The sequence below is a fragment of the Ptiloglossa arizonensis genome, chromosome 7, assembly GCF_051014685.1.
Source record: "Ptiloglossa arizonensis isolate GNS036 chromosome 7, iyPtiAriz1_principal, whole genome shotgun sequence".
NCBI lineage: Eukaryota > Metazoa > Arthropoda > Insecta > Hymenoptera > Colletidae > Ptiloglossa > Ptiloglossa arizonensis.
In genome coordinates, this window is record NC_135054.1 from 23,253,178 (window position 1) to 23,272,093 (window position 18,916).

At 49.9% G+C, this 18,916-nt stretch overlaps 5 protein-coding genes across 6 annotated transcripts; all 5 read right to left on the bottom strand.

The window, feature by feature from the left end:
- Positions 1–865: 865 nt before the first annotated feature.
- LOC143149466 (uncharacterized) lies at positions 866–3,424 on the bottom strand. The gene is made up of 2 exons (XM_076316873.1): positions 3,198–3,424; positions 866–3,040 (listed from the first exon to the last, which is right to left on the bottom strand). The coding sequence occupies exons 1-2, from the start codon at positions 3,208–3,210 to the stop codon at positions 2,595–2,597; spliced, it is 459 nt and encodes a 152-aa protein (XP_076172988.1). The 5' UTR covers positions 3,211–3,424; the 3' UTR covers positions 866–2,594.
- A 149-nt stretch (positions 3,425–3,573) lies between these two features.
- On the bottom strand, positions 3,574–6,063 carry LOC143149471 (uncharacterized). Its single transcript, XM_076316881.1, has 2 exons — positions 5,397–6,063; positions 3,574–4,685 (listed from the first exon to the last, which is right to left on the bottom strand). The coding sequence occupies exons 1-2, from the start codon at positions 5,485–5,487 to the stop codon at positions 4,402–4,404; spliced, it is 375 nt and encodes a 124-aa protein (XP_076172996.1). The 5' UTR covers positions 5,488–6,063; the 3' UTR covers positions 3,574–4,401.
- A 2,805-nt stretch (positions 6,064–8,868) lies between these two features.
- On the bottom strand, positions 8,869–9,873 carry LOC143149475 (uncharacterized). 2 transcript variants are annotated; one of them, XR_012992791.1, is made up of 3 exons: positions 9,637–9,873; positions 9,057–9,385; positions 8,870–8,972 (listed from the first exon to the last, which is right to left on the bottom strand). XR_012992791.1 is itself a non-coding variant. In XM_076316885.1 (2 exons), exons 1-2 carry the CDS (start codon positions 9,725–9,727, stop codon positions 9,171–9,173), a joined length of 306 nt encoding a protein of 101 aa, XP_076173000.1. In that variant the 5' UTR covers positions 9,728–9,873; the 3' UTR covers positions 8,869–9,170. The 2 variants fall into 2 exon arrangements, 1 of the variants encoding a protein (XP_076173000.1); XM_076316885.1 differs by having other exon boundaries at positions 8,869–9,385.
- Positions 9,874–10,123: 250 nt separating this feature from the next.
- On the bottom strand, positions 10,124–11,871 carry LOC143149455 (uncharacterized). Its single transcript, XM_076316863.1, has 2 exons — positions 11,156–11,871; positions 10,124–10,200 (listed from the first exon to the last, which is right to left on the bottom strand). The coding sequence occupies exon 1, from the start codon at positions 11,785–11,787 to the stop codon at positions 11,176–11,178; it is 612 nt and encodes a 203-aa protein (XP_076172978.1). The 5' UTR covers positions 11,788–11,871; the 3' UTR covers positions 10,124–10,200; positions 11,156–11,175.
- Positions 11,872–16,433: 4,562 nt separating this feature from the next.
- On the bottom strand, positions 16,434–17,996 carry LOC143149483 (zinc finger X-chromosomal protein-like). The gene is made up of 2 exons (XM_076316895.1): positions 17,735–17,996; positions 16,434–16,738 (listed from the first exon to the last, which is right to left on the bottom strand). The coding sequence occupies exons 1-2, from the start codon at positions 17,980–17,982 to the stop codon at positions 16,435–16,437; spliced, it is 552 nt and encodes a 183-aa protein (XP_076173010.1). The 5' UTR covers positions 17,983–17,996; the 3' UTR covers position 16,434.
- Positions 17,997–18,916: the final 920 nt, after the last annotated feature.

The following is an 18,916-nucleotide window of genomic DNA, read 5'->3' on the forward strand; positions in this document are numbered from 1 at the left end:
TCCTGTACAAATCTACCCAAGGTTTTCGTTCGATGATCACCTTTGGTTTCGTTCAATTTAACCTACCGAAATCGAAAATGTCTGTACAAAAACTGCGGAAGGAATCGTTTCCACCGAGGCACGATTCCGCGGAGAAGTCAAAGGACATAAAATACGCGACTCGCGTTAAATAATTCTCGTTTTTATGGAAAGTTCGGGTAATTTTCCACGAACGTTTCTTCCCGGTCCACCGAGATCTAAGGGCCGGTCCCTTTCTGCTCGGTCGATCTGTGAGAGAAAATTCGCTTAGGGACGGAGAACTTTGGGGGTAGGTAAATGTTGTGTCTTTGCAATAGGTGGCGGCGCAGTCCGATATTCTGCGTGTATCTCGCCGGGCATATGTGACACGTAAAGTTTCTCTGTCCGCCGCACTCAAATTTCATGTGTGTCGTCAAGTTTCGCTTCATCTTGTACGTTCTGCCGCACTGTGGACACTTGACCGGCGTCTCCATCGTGCTAACCGAATGTATCCGCGCGACGTTACTCCTGAGCACGTGGCTCCTCCTGAATCCTAGAAATAAACAGGATAACGTGTTAGAGAGAATGATCGAACGTGCTCACGGAACGAACACTGGACAGGTAAAACGGTTAATCAATGTTCACTCTCGCGGGTGATTCCTGGGTGGAAGAATCGGTCTTAATCGCGCGTGATCACGCGTGGTTAATAGCGTGTGATTGGTCACACGATTTATCGTGGTGAAAGCGTATCGGTTTTTCAGGAGTACATAAATTTATTTCAGCCATACGATTACACTATCTTTGGATGCACGTTTGGGAAAGGTAATTTGTTTCGTAACGGTTCTCTTTTTTTTTTCTTTTTCCTTTGTTTTTTTTTTTTCTTTTTTCTTTTCGTTTTTATTCAGACTACCTACAACGAACGAGATAGCTGAATCGACTAGCGACGCATCGCTACGATCGTGCGTGTCTCGGCCACGAGCTACTTGTTCGCAGATCTTTGCGATCACGATTAAAAAATAAACGATCGATCCTACGCAACGTTACTCGGTCGCTACGCTGTTCGACCGCGGGAATTGTTCACGTTACGCAATAACGAACACGTTTCAACGAGTATCGTCCTATACGTTTCGTGCAACGTACACCAGGATGTCTCCGAAGGATCTCGTTCGACTTTAGGAGTCGAGAAACGAAACGTCGTATAAACGAGTAAGTCCGCGCGTGTCCTTCTCATCGCCGAGTTACACCTTATGAAACTCACGCATGGAATAAAACGTTCAAAGTTGTCTCGGCGAGTCGTCCAGTGAATCGTTATCGTTACCGTTAACGGTATTTTCACACGATACCTACCTTCGATTACTCGACGCACGATTCCAAACGTCTCTCCTAACGAGAAACATCGAGAGCCTGTGACTCGATAACAAAGCGGTTAAGGTACTATGTTTATCGTCGCTACAATCGGTACGATGCACCCGTAATCTCGAACGAGATACGACGCGATTCCTTGTAGAAAAACGAACAAAAAATGCGGAACGATACGTTTTTGTGCGAACATTTCTTTCGAAGAACGTCGACTGTCGAAATGCGAGGAACACGCGTGTCCGATCGTCACTGGCCGTTTCTACTTGCGCTGGAATTTACAAACGTCGACGATCAAAAAATCGTCCATTTTTCGTTGATTTTTACCAGCCTTGCAACTAATTATAACGCTAGTAGAAACAACGAGAAACGATCGAACGCGTTGGTCGAGCCGTGTTCCGCGCAAATGTTCAAAATCGATCGTTCTCGACATCGAAAAGTTATCTCGCGCGTTCTTTGTTCGTTTTTACGCAAACGATCGGTCGTACCGTTCGTTCTAACCCTTTCTGTGTATTGCCAGACTCGTTAACATCCGCTCGTCTACAATTTACGGAATACTGTATACACTTGGTGACGATCTTTGGAAGCTGAACGTTGCGTCAACGCACGCGATCGATGATCGAAGTAAAGTGGAAATCGAACAACACGATCGAAGCCTAAGGGAAGCAATGTACACGCAGTGTCTAACGAAAGTGAATCGATCCGTGTATCTCGATGTACCCGTACAGGGTGTCTCGCTGATCGCGACGACCCTAAACAGTCCCTTGGTTTTCGACGATTCGAAAATGTCGCTCCGTTTCGAAACAAAGAATACCCGAGACACTGTCGAATAGTTGCAAAACCACAGGAATATTTATCTCGACACTGTGAAATATCGCACGAGCAATCGATGGTGTCCGAGAGATGTTCTCGCGAACGTCGTTTGGAACGGAGGAGGGTAGAGATCATTCGAAAACGTGTTTTCGACACCTTCGGTTCTTCGCGAGATATTCCACCGACGAAAAATAAAAAAACTGGCACCCCGTACGACTCGACAGATTGGACAATATCCCCGAGGTTTGAGCGCGGTCGAAATAATCGTGGACTCGTAACGAATAAAAAGAAATCTAGCACCGGGATGAAAAATTGTCGTTGAGCAACCGGGAGTTGGAGGTGGGAGTAAGGGCGGGACTAGGGTTCTCCCGCGCCAGGGATCTTTTCCAAATGGTCGAGCAGTAGCAGCTACGCGACGAAACGACTAACTAATGTTTGGTTCTAATGTGTCGGTCGAGGTTCGTTTTCTGCGAGAATCTGGTCTTGCAGATGGTGCACGTGAACCTCGGCTCGATTCCGCACTCGTAGTTCCGATGCCTCCATAGAGACGTGAAGGCCGCGTATACGCGATTACAATCGGGGCAACCGTATTTCTTCTTCTTGGACTTCTTCGGATCGGTGGCCGATTCTTGAACACTTTTCTCGCTGGTCTGGGACTGCTTGCTGCACTCGAACATCCTGTGACGCGTCAGGGAGGCCATCAGGGCGAAGGTTCGGTTGCAATCCGCGCAGAGATACTTCCTCGGTCCCCAACGATGAGCACTGCCCTGGTCGTCCTTGGACGACATCGACCTCAGATGCCTGGTGTACGCGACCACCCTCGACGTGGATGGCAGTGTCGCCACCGTCCAGTTCGACGAGCTGTAGCTCACGTCTGAAAACGAACAAACGGAAGGAATGGCATTTAGTTCTCCGATGAAGGATCAACGCGCGTTAATACCGACACGCGAATCGAGAGCCATCGATCTGAAAGAATTACGAATCGGATGGAAATTCCGAGCGATATTAAAATACATATAATCTTTATTTACACGTCACACACATGGAAATGATCCCGCGAGTGTACAGTGATTGGACGACGATTACGAACGGGGCCACCTGTCGACGTTTTATTAACCCTGCTCGTTTTTCTCGCGACGCGAACACAGTTGTATCTCTTAACTAACGATCGACGGTGGTTGGAGGGGAGGGGCGTGGTTGTTGTTGTTGTTGTTGTTGTTGTTGTCGCGCTGTACAAGGTAAACGATTCGACATCCGATTACAAATTCTGCGTGAAATCGTGATAGGAGGCGAACATGGTCCCAGGGATCTCGGCGTGGACGTCCAGGACCTGTTGAGGCCCGTACTGCGAGTTCTGGTCGAGTAGGTGTTGATGCCGTGCCAGTATGTGCTTCATCAGGCTGTCCTTGTACCTGGTCCTGTGTGGGCAGAACGCGCACTTGAATTTCGGATCGATTCCGCATTCAAAGTCGTGGTGACGTTTCAGGTGGTGCTTGTGCTTGTACGTTTTCCCGCAGGTGGCACAGGTGTGCTTAAACACCGAGACGGCGGGATACTGGGACTCCACTGAAACAGACACAGACGTACACGGTTAGTCGGGATAGCAGCGTCCTCGCGCCAAGTCGCGTATGCCAAAGGTTAGAGGTCGGGCCGAATCTCGAACGAATTTTCTCGAACGAACCGACGAATTAACGAGAGGGACCGGACGGTGGGGGAGAGGAACGAGGGAGAGACACAGACAGCCGTGTAGTATGGAACATGACAGATTTTTATTAGATCCGCCGCCCCACCTTCCGTGGGTCTGACCCGGCAAACTTCACAAAGCTGGACACGCTAACGATTACTTTGCTGCGCACACTGATCGTTTCTGTCTCTTGTCCCTCTGCGCGTGTACGTGTACGTGTGTATGAGCGAGTGTGTTTGTGTGTCTTTTTTTTTTTCCTTTTTTTCTTTCTTTCATTTTTTTTTTTTTTCTTTCTTTTCGTGTCGTTTGGTTCGTCGTCGCGGTTTAGTCTAGAGGAGAAGCTAAAGCGAAAGAGAATTCGAGGATAGATCGGTTCAACGAGAGAGATCGTGTCCGTGCCCGCTTCGCGTCGGTCCATCTACGTCTATAACACAATTCACTCGAAGCGTCGGTTGTTGGTCTATGTTCGTTTTGTCTATGCTTCGATTTTCGTATATTTTCACCGATTCACTGGAATGAGAGACACGTTGTTCGGGGTACGCGCGACTCCTTCACGGATTCCTGTGTTGCCTGACGGTGGCCGTACGCGGCGTGAATCCTTGTCGGGCGTGCTTCATCATGTGCACCTGCAGGTACGACCTGTAGGTCGCTCTGTAAGGGCAGAACGCGCACTGGTGCATGGGTTGTTTACCGCATTCGTTAATCACGTGTCTCCTGAGGTTCTTCATCTGGTGGTAACGACGATCGCAGTTGTCGCAGGCGAAACGGCCCTGGCCGCGCGATCTCCGTCGATCCTTAGTCACGCGGCTCATGTAGTACCTCATTTTCGTGTAATCTGCAATCACGTGGAAAGAGTTCTCGGTTAAATCAAGGGGGGCTAGACGGGTCGGCTTCGATCGTCGATTTCCATCGGGGTCTCGTCGTGGTGGGGTCGTCGATTCGCACGACCGGATTACGTGAACTTTTAATACTATTTCTTTTTATCTGTATTTTTTTTTTCTTTCTTTCTTTTCTTTGTTTAGCGACGCAACGCACGCGTTCACTCCTGAAATAACGTGTACGGGAGAATCTGTGCGCTCGCGAGAAGAAGAAAGAACGTTCAAGCGAGCGGGGGTTTCAAGGGGGCGTGTTCTTCCGATCCGTCTGGAAACAAAAAGAGAAACGAAACGAACGAAACGTGTACCGATCGTACGCGTCGACGGGGGCGAGGGGACTGATGGACTTGTTACGGGGGGAAAATCGAGAGAAACCTGTGCACGTCGTAACAGCCGCAAATTCGAGCTGCGACGTTTGCTTTCGATGCGACGAGCGTAATTGGGGTGAGGGGGGTGGGGTTTACGTTACGCTTAGAATACAATTACCAAACTGTGTGTGAGCATTGGGGCGTATCAGGTATATTTTTCGATTTAAAAAAAGAAAAGAAAAAGATTGTACAGTTGAAGCAGCGGGTCGTTCGACGACGCAAGAACCTTCGTCTTTTCGTGGGTTTCGGCAATTCTCTAGCGCTAGAAACAGAAGTGGGCCTGTCTCGGTCGGCGTGAACAACCTTTCACGGATAGGGAAGATTCGGATGAATGCTCATCACGTGCTTCGACATGCTGGTCTTGTACTTGCTGCGATGCTGACAGTACGGGCATTTGTATTTCGGCGGTTTGCCGCACTCGACCACGAGGTGACGTCTGAGCGATCGTTTGATCTTGTAGGATCTGCCGCAACGTGGACACCGGAAATCGTGCGAGTGGCCCGGTGACCTCTCCAGCCGCGACTCTTTCGCCCGACGATGATTATGGTGTCCCGTCGACGAGGGCTGGAACCTCTGCGCGCGGCCCCAGCTCCGCTCTGAAATCGATGGTCGACCGGTTAGAATTCTCGTTTTCTCCGAAGCGTCGTTTAAACGCGCGTTACCTGAAACTCGATCGCGTCCTGACACACGGACCTCGGGACCTCCTCGACGATACCCTTTAAACGAGCTGCGTCGACGAGTACGCGCACGGGGTGTCGAAAAGAAACGTTTGTTCTTTCACGCGGCGTACAGTACCCGCGCAAGACCGAGTAAAAACGACGAACGCGGGTCGATTTTCGAGAAACTGTAGCTGTCCGAGCAGAGCTATTCGCGAGAGGTATCGCATCGATTCTACCGATGCAACGATCACCCACCGACCCGCGTCACCTGAACCCTCTTTACTCGATTCAGCGACTCCCGTACGTTCCTAAAACGTTGCACCGTGGTGCACTTCGACACCCCGATGCACCCGTAGATGGTCGACGCGCGAAACATTTCGAATCGTGAGAATCGGGGCAACTCCGGCGCACATCCCCCTTCTCCGTGTAGGAAAAGTCTGGATATCAAGGTTTTCACAGTTTTCCACTTTATTAAATAAGTCTGTTCTATAATGGTGATTCCTATCCGGTCGAGCTACTCGACTCGCGTCGGACGATGAAACGCAAAAATCTAACGATGCTTTCTAAGTAGAAACCTAGCAGTGAGACGGGGTTCTCGCAGATCTCGTAAACGCGGTCGTTCGATCGACTCTCGGGTGGTTTATTGTCGGTCACGTGCATCAAAGTAAACGGAAACCGTAAACGCAAAGAATTGTCCAGCTCGCAGACTCGGATCGAGTTTCGTGCACGTCCAAGGTAAGGAGGAATCGTCGACGAGGGATTCGTTCTGCGACTTGGAAGACTGTCTCTGTTCACCGTGCTGAACGCGTACTTCGATCAAGGTATATCCGTCTCTCTCTTTCTCTCTCTCTCTCTCTCTCTCTCTCTCTCTCTCTCTCTCTCTCTCTCTCTTTCTTCTCTTTCTCTCTATGCGTTTTGGACTTTGGTTGCGAAAACGTAACGAATTCGCAGGGTGCGCGACGATCGTACACGATATTCGGTCAACAGTCGTTAATACTCTCGCGAGCTCGCGAATTCGCGTAGTCTCGCGTCCTCGAACCGAACTGTTATCTCGGATCGATCGCGATCGTCTCGATAAACCTACATTACGTTCCGAGCGCGCTCTCGCTCGACTAAATTCTACGGACGTACGTAACTACGTCGTGGGCGATCTAATCTCGACTCGCTGCCGTCGACTCCGATCGCTTCTACAGCGTGCGAACTCTTGCGAGTAAAAAGGACAATAATAATACATTTGCAGGTATGTAATACGCATGGCGGTCTAGGAAGGAGAGATTCGCGGCGCCGCGGACTCGTGCGCGTCCGAGACACGCGAAAAATAGACTCGGTGTCGAAGGTACAAAAAGGTTCGCGTGGAAACTGACACGGCAGAACCTCGGTTATCGGTCGGCAATTTGATCCGCGGTCGTCGAACGATTTTCACGAAGAGAAGGATGGAACATTTCGAGTCCTCCGTTCTCGTTTACCGGCACTTGATATCAAAAATACACGAAACGTCTTCGTTTCTTGGACGACGATCCGTTCGTCCGAGTTTCGATAATCGAAGCTCTACCGTACTTGGGATTGTTCGACGATCGAATAGATTCTTGTCTCTTGATTATCATCGGCGCCCCGAATTCCTCGAACAGGGGAGACACTCTCCAGACAGGTGGAACGAAAGAAAAGCTACTTCGATGTCGTTGCACTTTGCGACAATTGTTCGCAAGTTTGGCCTCCTCGCCGATCACGATGAGCTCGAACCGTGTCGCAGAGATCGTTCTTCCGAACAACTTTTCCCTGTACGCGTTACCGTCGTTCGACCCAAGTTTCGGAGCTATACAGGAAAATATGTTCGGTAGGGTATATTGCGTTCTACTTGTTACAATGGTCCCGAATTGGATTTCTTCTGTGCCTACGTTACTGTACTTGTTTGGATATTTCCCGACCCGACCCGACCCTGTAACTCGACGATAGACGGATTCGGTTAGGCGGGGAGGGCGAACTTTTACGGAGTGTCCCTGAATCCACGAGAAGGTAACTTTTCTACGAGTTTACCTCTACGGGAAAGAGTCGTTCGAAAGGACGACCTCGGTGTTCCAAGGTGATCGAAATCGGCAAGGAGGGCAATCTTCCGAACAATTGGCCGCTTCGCGGACGAGGGAAACCAAAGAACCGTTCAAAGACGATGCATCCGTCTTCGCGACGCGTCGCGACCAGTTGTAAAAATATATACGATGCTATCGCGTCGATCGGGGCGTCTCCGAGGCGACGTCGACGGATCTGATCAATCTCGAGGCTGCTCGCCGCGAATATTTGCAAAATGAACGACGTAAACGCATCGAAACGCAAAAGTGTGGCCCTGGAGGATCGTTTCGAAGGACTAGTTGCCAGCGTCCATGGAAGACGAGAGCTTGTTCCCGTTCGGCATCGTGTAGAACTCGCTGAGGAGCTTCATGTGTCTGCCGTTCAGATGGGTGTTCAAGCTGGACTTGTGCTTCGTCCTGTAAGGGCACAAGGGACAGTGGAACTTGGGCTCCACGCCGCACTCGTGCTTCAAATGCCTCGCCAGGCTCGAGTAGTAATTGTAGACCTTGCCGCAGTTCTTGCAGGGATAGGTGACCCGTCGACAGTTGAGGAACCCCATCGTCCTCGACTCTGGAAAACACGAAAGGCAGAAGAAGTCGACATTAGAGACGATCAGTGGACAAGCGGGACACTCTCGCGTCGAACTCGATTCGTCGGGATCGAGGATTCGCGACGATACGAAGCGAATCGTCGTCCAGCGAGTTTCTTTTCTCTTGCGAACGGGGTTACCATTGCTCTACGAGGCACAGCGATCACCTGGATAAACGAGTACCTCGATTATCCGGGGATCACGGCACACGGTGCGAAACGACACCGGCTGTACTTTCAGCTGCCTACCTTTTCGAGTATTCTCTAACACGGTCTATTAAGACCAAGCGACACGCGTATATCGCCGCGACGAGCTTTCGTGCTTTATCGTTTCGGCTGGGAGTAGGAAACGCTGGAACAATTCGTGGGGTACCATGCAACTTGCGACGAGACATACATTAGCGTGTTTCCTGAAAGAAAAAAAGCCCATTTTCTCGTCGATCCTCCGTGAATCTCCCGTCTCGACGATGCTCTCTCGGCCGTGAGACGTCCTTCGATCTCTTCGAGGACCGGCACCTGGACGACTTCCGGTGAACGCGTTGTCCGATCGAAGGAGAGAGTCCGCTCGCTTCGTAAAGTTAACGATCTTTCGATATATTTATATACGTCGATACATTACTGAATCATTCGATACACGAGATGTTTTATTTACAATGTTATCTTTCGAAGATGAATCGTTCGATGATGCGCAGGCGATCGGAAACGATCGAAATTAAATTACACGATATCACAGGGAAGAACCGGTAAAGGATCGTCGATCGCGGGATCAGAACTGGCTTTGCGCGCATTTCTCCATCAGAAACGGGATCCCCTGTTTACTGTAACGATGGAGAACCGACTTCGATATGGAGAAGAGTTTCGCCGCCTTCCTCAACGAGAGTCCGTTGGCCACGGCCTCGATCGCCGTCTTCACTTGCTCGTATTCGCTTTTCCCGTATCTTCGTCTGAAAAATCCCGATCTTCCGTCGTGATAATAGTACCCTGCAACACGAATTGATCATTATTATCGTCACGGTCTGTGACACCCGGGTATCGTTTTCCACCACAAAATAGAAAATGGACCGGACTGTACGATTACGGGGAAAACGTGGTTCGAGAGCCCATCACCCTTCCGTCTCGCGATTACCAGTGTATTTAACGAGAATATCGAGAACGTGGTCGCGAACGATAACACACAACGGATCTGTACAATAGATGTTTCGTGAGGCTCGTATCTACAACGGAATACAAACCTGGATTTTCGTACGAGAGATACTGTCGGGAAAGAAAAGAAAACGTTTTATTTTCATCGGCAGGGTCACACGTTCGGCCCCGTATACCCATCCCGCGTGTTCACAATGTACAAATACGTTCGTTTTCATCCGAGGCGAGCGAGACACGTCGCTTGTACAATTGTTCGCGTTGGCTCGCGTTCCGAGAACGTTCTCGACGCGAGGACGAGCCGTGACAACGATCTTCTTAAAGGTCCGCGTGGATCCTCTTCACGTGACACTTCAAGTTCCACTTCCGATTGCTTCTGTAGCTACAATACGGGCAACACTCGGCCTTCTTCTGGCCGCAGAACGCCTTCACGTGCTCGACCAAGTGGTGCTTCCAACGATACGATTTCGAGCACTTGGAACACTTGTACCTGTCCGCGAGCGGGTCCGTGTTCTTTTTCCGTAGCGTGCGCCCGGTTTCACGCTCCGAACCGTAATAACTCCCGTCGTACGAGCACCTTTCCGAACGAAACTCGACCGTGTCAGCCACCGTTGCCGCGTCGAATACCTGATAATCCTCCCACAGGACCAGTTCACCTGAAACACAAAATCCAAGCTCGTCATTGCCCGTGCACGCGACTGCGATCGTCTACTCGCCTCAACTCGCGTCGAGGATCATCGTGCAACGATTTACGACCAGGATATCTCGCCCGCGTCCGGTCTGAACAGTGACGGGCTCGTTCTACTCACGGTCCTCGTGGCGACTTGGGCTAGTGGTACGCTAATCGCGAAACTAATCGCGCACGGATCGTTCCGTGATCGAAAGCGTACGACGAACACGACGACGACGACGACGACGACGACGACGAAGACGAGGACGACAGATTTATTTTCTCTTCTCGACACGCCCACGGTGTACAAGTTCGAGGATTATACGTCTCGATCGTACGATGGAACTTTCTTTCGTAACACTGTGGAAGGACCGAGGAAGTGCGGGAACGTTGCAATAATTTTAACCGTAGAAAAACAATATATTATCCGGACTCGAGGAACGCGTCAGGGTTCGGACGTTCTCGATACAGAGTACCAGGCTACTAGAGGTGGACGTTTTTCGCGGTATTACAGGGATTACACCGGTTTTTTTTTTTGTTGTTTTTTGGTGTTTCGCAGGTAACTCTAAACGCATCGTGTTTGCTCACGTTTCGTCGACGACTTAGATTATCGATACGCTGTTCGCGGGACGAGGCAATAGCGAGTTGACCAGGAAGAGACGCGGAGAACGTCTCGAGAGTGCTCTCGATGAAAGTATACTCGACAGGTTTATTGTATGTTCTTTCCTCTTTGGAAAAAGAAACAAAATGTCCCGAACTTGTGGAACTCGTGTTCTTAGCTTTACAATACAATGGGAGACCGACGAGGTACAGTCGCGTCTGTTACAATAACTTTGACCGCAGAAAGACGATACATTGCGAGGAGCCGAGGTTGTCGCCAGGGTTAAGAAAAAGAAATGTTCTCGTTACAGAACGCCTCGATAACTCGTCTCATCGCGTACCTATCACGACAAGGGAAAGATCAATGATTTTTCTTTTGTTTCTCGCAGATGACTCTGGAGAACACGTCGCCGTAATGCATCCGCTTGACGTGTTTCTTCAAGTTGGACTTCTTGTATGTACGGAACACGCAGAACGGGCAACACTGTTGCTTGTCCTTGCCGCAGAATATCTTCTGGTGCTCGACCAGGTGTCCCTTCCTTTTGTAGCTTTTCAAGCATCTGAAGCAGGTGTATCTGCACTCCTGGCCGCGTTTCAGCTTCCCATCTTCGAGCGGGTAGTCGGTGACGTTTCCGATGCACTCGGTCTCTTCCTCGTCCTCGTCCCGATAAGTCTCGTAGCCGACCCCGTGCTCGACGTTCTCCTCGTCCCCGACGACCACGCGTTCCGTCGCGACGTACTCGTCGAACGAGTCGAGGGATCCCAACGGGTCCTCGAGTCCCTTTTTCGTTTCGTAGAAATTCAACGAATCTGAAACAGAGAGATCGGTGACGTTTAGATCGATCGTAACGTCGCTAAGGATCCGTGGATCCTCGTCGAGCTGTCTGTAATATCGTGAAGAAGGATCGGTGGACGCGCGAAAAGCAGAAACCGGGCAGAAACGAAAGGTTTTCTTTTCGTTTCGCTGTTCCATCTGGTCCCTCGCGCGAGCCGCTCGCTCGGAACTTGTTCGTCCCCTTGATGCGTCGGCTGAAAACAAATTGTATTTCCCTCGATTAGTTCGGAGCTTTCGATCGCTCGTGGAAGGATCGCAAGGATAGAATCGATTCGCGAGACAACGAGCGTGAAACGAAATCGGGACGTTCCTCGAAGAATCTCTTCATCAGCTCGGACACGTACACAGGTATTTATTTAAAAAGCAATCGACTGCCGAACACCGTTACACAGGGACAATTAACCACTGCGTAGCACAATTTGCCCGATCTATACGTAGATCTAACGCACCGATCGAATCGGATCGTCGTGCATCGTAGACAAGCGACTCGTACAAGTATTCTTGCTAACATTAATAACGAGGTAGGACTCGTTTGTTCGCGTTCGTGCGGTGATACAAAGAATGGAACGAAACGAGCCTGACATTCACTACTTGGTTTAGCGCGAGTAGCTACGCGAGATTCAATCGGTCGATAGCAAATTTCCATTCGTCGGTTTACAACGATGTTCACGCGGTGACGAACGGTTCCGAAGCCAATCGAAATCGTTTACCATTGCGTACGGTTGTTCTCGGGACCAACCGACACGAATTTCTCTTGCAAATTTCGCACGCCGTGTATTTACATTTTAAATAATAACGAACAACGGTGAGTTCCGGTTTTGTTTTTCGTATCGTTTTTCTTTTTTTTTCTTTAGTCTTTCGTTCTCCTCCTAGATTAAGTCCTATTTAATAGCGTACGATTGGCTATCAAACGTTCCGTGCGTTTCCACGAGTTACGAGGAACTCGAAACAAAGAGGGGACAAACGGCGAGTTCTTCTCGCGCGTTTCGAACTTTGTTCCCGCGCGTTCCGCTCGAGCGAGCACGAGCACGACGGACGAACGTTATCGCGAAAGAAAAGACGACGACGCTCGTCCTCGCGCGTCCTTGTTCGAACGACGCGGAGAAAACGTATCGATCGCCCGCAACGCCGTAATTACACCGCGTTTACCATTTCTCATTGCGATCAATTTATGTACATTAGTCTCGAGCAATTTCTATAGGAAATAGAGACTGCGAACGCATGCTTGTCCATACTACGATCACTTCGATATCAAACAGGTAGGAAACCGGTTGCTAGAGTTTACTGGGCTACGGATTATTTTCGTCGATAACGGTGAAAAAGTCGTTGACGCACGAGCGTGGAGAATTATACTTTCCGCGCAACTAGAAAATGAAAAAAAAATAGGGAAAAAATAGCGTCTCGACGTAAAAAAAATCGTCGATTATCGTTCAACGTTCACGCATTACCAATCTCGCGTACGAACGAGATTTTCAACGATTCGTTCGACGCAATGAGGACGTTTTCACGGTGGACCCTTAAACGGCACCGTCGCGAAAACAATTGCGTTCGATTTTCGAATGTAACGTTAGAAGAAAAAAAATGAAAAAGAAAAAACCGATCAGCCCGTGACGTACCGTTTAACGGTCCACTCACAACACACAGCATCCGTTATGAAAGTTTCACCTAACGACGCGTCTCTCGTTCCAAGACGGAGATAAAACGCCGCAACGAACTCCGAATAAACGTTACAAAAGAAACAGCCTTTAGACTAGATTCGGTTCAGTTAGGTATGATTACGGTTAGTTTTCTTAACCCCTCGACTAAGGAGAGCGCACCGTACGATAATAATAATAATAATAATAATGATGAGAAATGTAACAAAAGATTCCACGCTGAAAGGACGTTTTCGTTCGCGTCGAAACGACGCGGCTAAAGGGGTTAATGGCACTATCGCGTTGACCAACGATTAACCCTTTCGCGATTTGTCCTTTGACGCAAAGAACGGTGCGAGATGGCCATTTTCGGTACCGGTTCACGGAAATCCACCCGCATCCGTGTATCTTAAAGCGCGATGGGAAAGTTTGCCACAAAGGTACACAAATAACGTGTACAAATTGTCCGATTCGATGAATGGCCACGAAAGTCCGCAGAAGTTCCGGTAAAACGATCGTGCGACTAAAAATGAAGATTGTCGCAACAGTTGCACCGCGAACGCGCGAGTTACATCTTTGAAAGTTTAAGAGGTTCCAGACGATGGATATTTCCATATCACCATCGTGCACTTTTACGCACAGGTCGTAAAGTGCAATTGCACTTTCCCTTCGGACGGAATCCCGTACTTTTGGGGCCACCTATCGATGCAGTTTTCGGCCTGTATGAAAAAAAAGAAACGATCGCGTTAAATATTTTTCGAGATGCACGGAACCGGGTGAAAACGACAGGTACCGAAAAGGACCATTTCCGGCCATTGTCGTACGTTCGACGCGCAAAGTTTACGGATCGTTCGAGAGATTCCAGCAACGATCGATCGTCGCGTCGAAGTGTCCCTCCCACGGTGCACTTTTTCGAGCGATCGTCGCTAATTTCGAAAGTGAGAAACTTAGTACCGGTAAATGACGGTTACCGATCCGATTACAAGCAAAACGTCCACGAAACACCGACACTGATCGACGTCGATTCGTCGTTCGTCCATGTTGGTTTCTCCGGCCCCCGACTCCGCGAGGCGTCGCTCGGGATGTCACGAATGTCACGGATGTCACGGATGTCGCGCTCTTGGTACGCGCGAAGCATCTTCCGGTCCGTTGGTGACGGTAAAAAAAACGAGCGGAGAGAGTCCTCCGGGCGCGAAATCGGGAGCAATCCTGGGACGTTCATCGGATCCCGGTCTACTTGATGTTGTGCACCGAGAACAGGTGTTTGAGGAACGAAGCCTCGATCCTCGATCTGTAAGGACAATATTTGCAGGAGAAGTGGGTCTCGAACGTGACCATTCCGCAGCCCATCTTGAGGTGTTTCCGCAGGTTCGACGCCCAGGAGTACATTTGCCCGCAACGCGGGCACACGTGCAGCCGTGGCCTCACGATCGGGAATAGGGGAGCATCTGGAAAGAAATCTCGATTAATGAACGATCACGGGGGCCATACGCGACGCGACACGGTCGAGGTGTCGGGCACAGAGGTCTAGGAAGGAAGTGGAGAAGTAAAAAACAAAAAAAACGTGGGATTCGCACTGGGTAGCTTCTAGACACCGAAGCGCATGCCTTTTGCCGTTCAAACGACGGGACCCGACCAGGTCGTTCCCCGACCTCGACGTTGCGCTCTTCGAGTACCCGCGGATGCGAAACAACGATTGCTCTCGACGACGTCGACGAAATGTATCTTCGGTTCGTACGAACGTTCGGCGATCATACTCGAAAAGGGCACCTCGATTTCGAGCGGCTAGAAAACAACGATGCCAACACACCTTGTACTTGTCTCGTGCACGCGACAATACTTACGAGTGCGCGGTTCTCGTCGACGATCTTTTCCTAGGAGTTACCTTTTCTCCGATTATTTTTCTTTTGTTTTGTTTTTTTTTTTTAAATTAATTTCACCTGAAAACGATTGACGGGTGTCGAACGCTCCAGGTCGACGCTGCGCGAAGCATCTCGACGACGTCGACGCGTCGTTACTCGGAATCGTTTCCAACACTTTGGCTATAAAAGATGTGACATAAAAATAAAGTAAAGTCGAATCCTCGACTTTGGAAAACGACCGGTACGAGATAATACACCCCTCGAAACCATGCAAACTCGCTCCCGTACGATGACACGTCGATCGGTAGTTTACGTTCATTCGAGGCGAGCGTGTCTCGCGAGGTAAAGAGATCCAATAAAATTCACTCCGTTTGGATGATCGGTAAACAATTTTATTTCAATCGGGATGGAAACTGTCCCCTCGAATTCTCGGGGCACTGGTGAATTCGCACACCGACGGTTGAACGAAGTTGCGGGTCTTGGACTCGTCGGATCGCACTTTATTACGCGAGTCGGTCCGTCGGTCGCAGAGTTCTGTCGCGAGCACGGGGGCAGAGGTTCGCGATCTTGGTGAATTCGATCCCAGAGGCGAACGAAGCGGCGCTAATACATTTCAATTTGGTGTTTACAGAACAAGTGCCTCTTTAAGTTTCCCTTGAAGTTCGACTTGTAGTCGCAGACGGTGCAGTAGAAATTCGGTGGTTTGCCGCAGGCCATTCTCTGGTGAAGCCTCAGACTGGTGGGCCAGACGAAGGGTCGACCGCACCACTCGCACACGTACTTGTTACCTGAAACAAAAATTCTAGTCAGCGGGTTGTCGCGATGTCCGAGCGGTTGATCGCGCGAACCAAGAGTAAATCTCATCCCACTTCCGACGTCCTCCTCGCGGAAACCAACCCCTTTGCGCGCGATAGCCACCCTCGTGTGAAACCAACCGCGACGCTTTCTCTCTAGCAAATCGTTTATTTCGTTACAAGAGCGAACATTCGAGCCGACGAAGCGCTTGTTTACCAGTAAAGCGCTCTGTCCAACTATACATACAATGTGCCATACGTTATGTACATGCGTCACCCTCTACCACACACGTTCGATTCCTACGGAACAAATGTATTTTTTTTTTTTCTTTTCTTTTCTTTTCTTTCGTTTTCGTTTTTTTTCTTTTTCTCTTTTTGGAAACCACACGTTGCGCCGTCACCTACCCGTGCCACACGATGCATCGAGTCCTCGGTGGATCTCGCTAATTAGCAAAGCGGTAACGATTAACGGCGCCGTCGAGAATCTACGGTTCATCATCCAAAGTGGATACGAAGGATGTGCTTCTGCAGGCTGCTCTTGTATTTCGTTCTGTGGGGACAGTACGGGCAACACTCCTTCGGGTCTTTGCCGCACTCGATCTTCAGATGGTTCTTCATGTTCCTGAGCCAACGGTAGCCCTTGTTGCAACGCGGACACCTGAAGCAACCCGGTTTCTTGTCCAGGCAGCTGCTGCTCGATCTCTGGGGCACTTTGAAGCTCGCGCTATTCGACGACGTTAACGGTATCTTATGTTGGCCGACTGTTCTGCCGTGATAATGATAGCCGGACCAAGTTAGATCTGGAAAAATAACGAAGCGTGAACGAACGCACGTTGATGCGCGTCTAGCGTGCGAGTCGCGCGCGCGTTTCGCTCACGAGGCACAGGGGAAGGAAACCCCGGTTTGGTGTCTCGGCGAACGATACGGTACGATGCAACGCGACGTCTGCGTCCGCGTATATGCGATTTGCAACCAGACGGTTCACCGAGCCAAACGTTTCTGCCAACGCTTGCATCCGCGACGTGTACAAAGGAGAACGGAGATTAACAACAATCACGTGTACCTTGGAACAGCGTTGCGTATGTCCAAAATGCTTTACAAACGTTGCTCTTTATTTCTCGTTAAATTTGGCACATGCCTACAGGCTCACGCGCAGGATTTTCCTTTCTTTACACGTGTGTGTGAGTGTGTACGAGTGTGTACGAGTGTGTACGAGCGTGTACGAGTGTGTACGAGCGTGTACGTGTGCGATGATCGTACAGAGAGGGTCGATCTCTCGTTTCTTTTTATTCTCGAACGATACAAATCTCTCGACGAAATTCTCCGATGAAAACTAAGCCGCAGCTCTACCCTATTGTCGCGTTACAGGACTCATACCCCGGCGAGTTATCCACCATGCGGAACCTCTAAATTCACGCGTGTGGCTACGCGTTCGCGTCTATCGTACGGTCGTCGCGAGCGGTGTCGAAAATTCTGCGCGAACGAAGCGAATTAATTTGCAACCTATTTCGTCGTCGAGTGCTTCGAAACGCGCGTCTGGAACCTCGAGGAGAATCGTTTATCGTGGATACGGTGATCCGTGGTAACGAACCGAAGTGAAATCGTGCTCGGTCGTCCGGGGATCACCGTATCCGGGATTCGCGAACGCGTCCACCTTTGAAAAGGGTAAGACGACGTAAACGAAAGACGAGCTATTCGCAATCGGCGAGATTCGTGTTCGTTGAACGCGCGTTCGTGTATTCAAGCTTCCTAAATCGTGCTGGAGAAAACGTTTCTGCCAGGATGGTTGGTTCGAATGTGTTGATAAAGGTTGCCGCGTTGTTTGGTCCTGTGGGCGCAGTACGGACACTTGAACTGCGGCTCCTTGCCACACTCGTGCCTGGTGTGTCTGACCAGTGTCGCGCGATGTTGGTAACCCTTGCCGCAGGTTTCGCAACGATACGGAAAGTCGACCCGCTTGGCCATCCAGAAGCTGGCCAGATTCTTGATCAGCGGCATCATCGGATAGTTGCAGTCCCTTTGGTAGCTCTTCGGCATAGCCATGCACGGAAGCGCCGTAATCTCTGCAAGTCACAAGGAAGAAGAAAACGGGGGACGTTAGTTGACCATGAACGTGCAAAACGCTTCGATAGTTTTTGGGGGATGCTTTTTGTCAGACAAGAAACCCAACTACAATTGAAAACATCCTTTAATCGTGACGACACACAGCTCTTAAAAGTCTTTCTTTCTTTATGTTTCTCTTTTTCGACCTTTCGTGTATATAGCTACGCCGAATTTACTCTTACAGATTCTCGCGGGGAAAATAATTCGTTTCACTGTTTCCTTGTCGGAATCGCGTTCCATCGAGTGTCGCCCACCGACGCATTTCGTTATCCCTTAGCCATTAACGAGAGAGAGAGAGATGAGAGAGATGAGAGAGAGAGAGAAAAAAAAATCGATTTATTCCAAGTAGAAAAAAAGGAACCGTATGAAAATAGTAAATAGCGAGGAGCCTCGTGTTCGATTCGGGTCGAGTGTTCGAAGGCGTGGTACGCGAGGATCAATTTCTGTGCATGTTGTACACTTCCAGGACCGCGGGCCGCAGACTCGGGTGACGGTTTCTGATATGTCGATGGATCTCCTCGGCGCCGCTCGCCACGGCGTCGCAGTACGGGCATATCTTCCTCGACGCTAATTTACAAACTTGCATCATGTGCGTGCGGAGATCGTGCAACTGATCGAACTTCGCGGAACACTTTGGACAGAAGCTCGAGTTGGCCGATGGTTCGCCGACTCTCGTTAAGAGATTCTGCACCGATCCATGGATCCCTGGCCGTCGGTGGCTCGCGTCCGTCCCGACGTTAAGCAACGCACTTTGTCGCGCACCTGAAATCGAACGTGACAATTAGAAATCAATCGGGCCCCGTCCCCCGAACAGACCGACAAGCGCCTGCGTGTCATCGCAACATACAAATGTACAGAGAGTTTTCGTTTTCAT

Bases quoted from the DNA above. Each gene is read 5' to 3' on its own strand.
- LOC143149471 (XM_076316881.1), bottom strand. From the start codon at position 5,487: ATGCCCGTACTGTCAGCATCGCAGCAAGTACAAGACCAGCATGTCGAA. The intron at 4,686-5,396 runs GTTGTTCACGCC...ACGTGATTGCAG, and splicing joins ATCTTCCCTATCCGTGAAAG to ATTACACGAAAATGAGGTAC.
- LOC143149483 (XM_076316895.1), bottom strand. From the start codon at position 17,982: ATGGCTATGCCGAAGAGCTACCAAAGGGACTGCAACTATCCGATGATG. The intron at 16,739-17,734 runs TCGAACCAACCA...TATTTTTCCAGA, and splicing joins GGCAACCTTTATCAACACAT to TCTAACTTGGTCCGGCTATC.
- LOC143149455 (XM_076316863.1), bottom strand. From the start codon at position 11,787: ATGGAACAGCGAAACGAAAAGAAAACCTTTCGTTTCTGCCCGGTTTCT.
- LOC143149475 (XM_076316885.1), bottom strand. From the start codon at position 9,727: ATGGGTATACGGGGCCGAACGTGTGACCCTGCCGATGAAAATAAAACG. The intron at 9,386-9,636 runs GTTTGTATTCCG...TTCGTGTTGCAG, and splicing joins TCTCTCGTACGAAAATCCAG to GGTACTATTATCACGACGGA.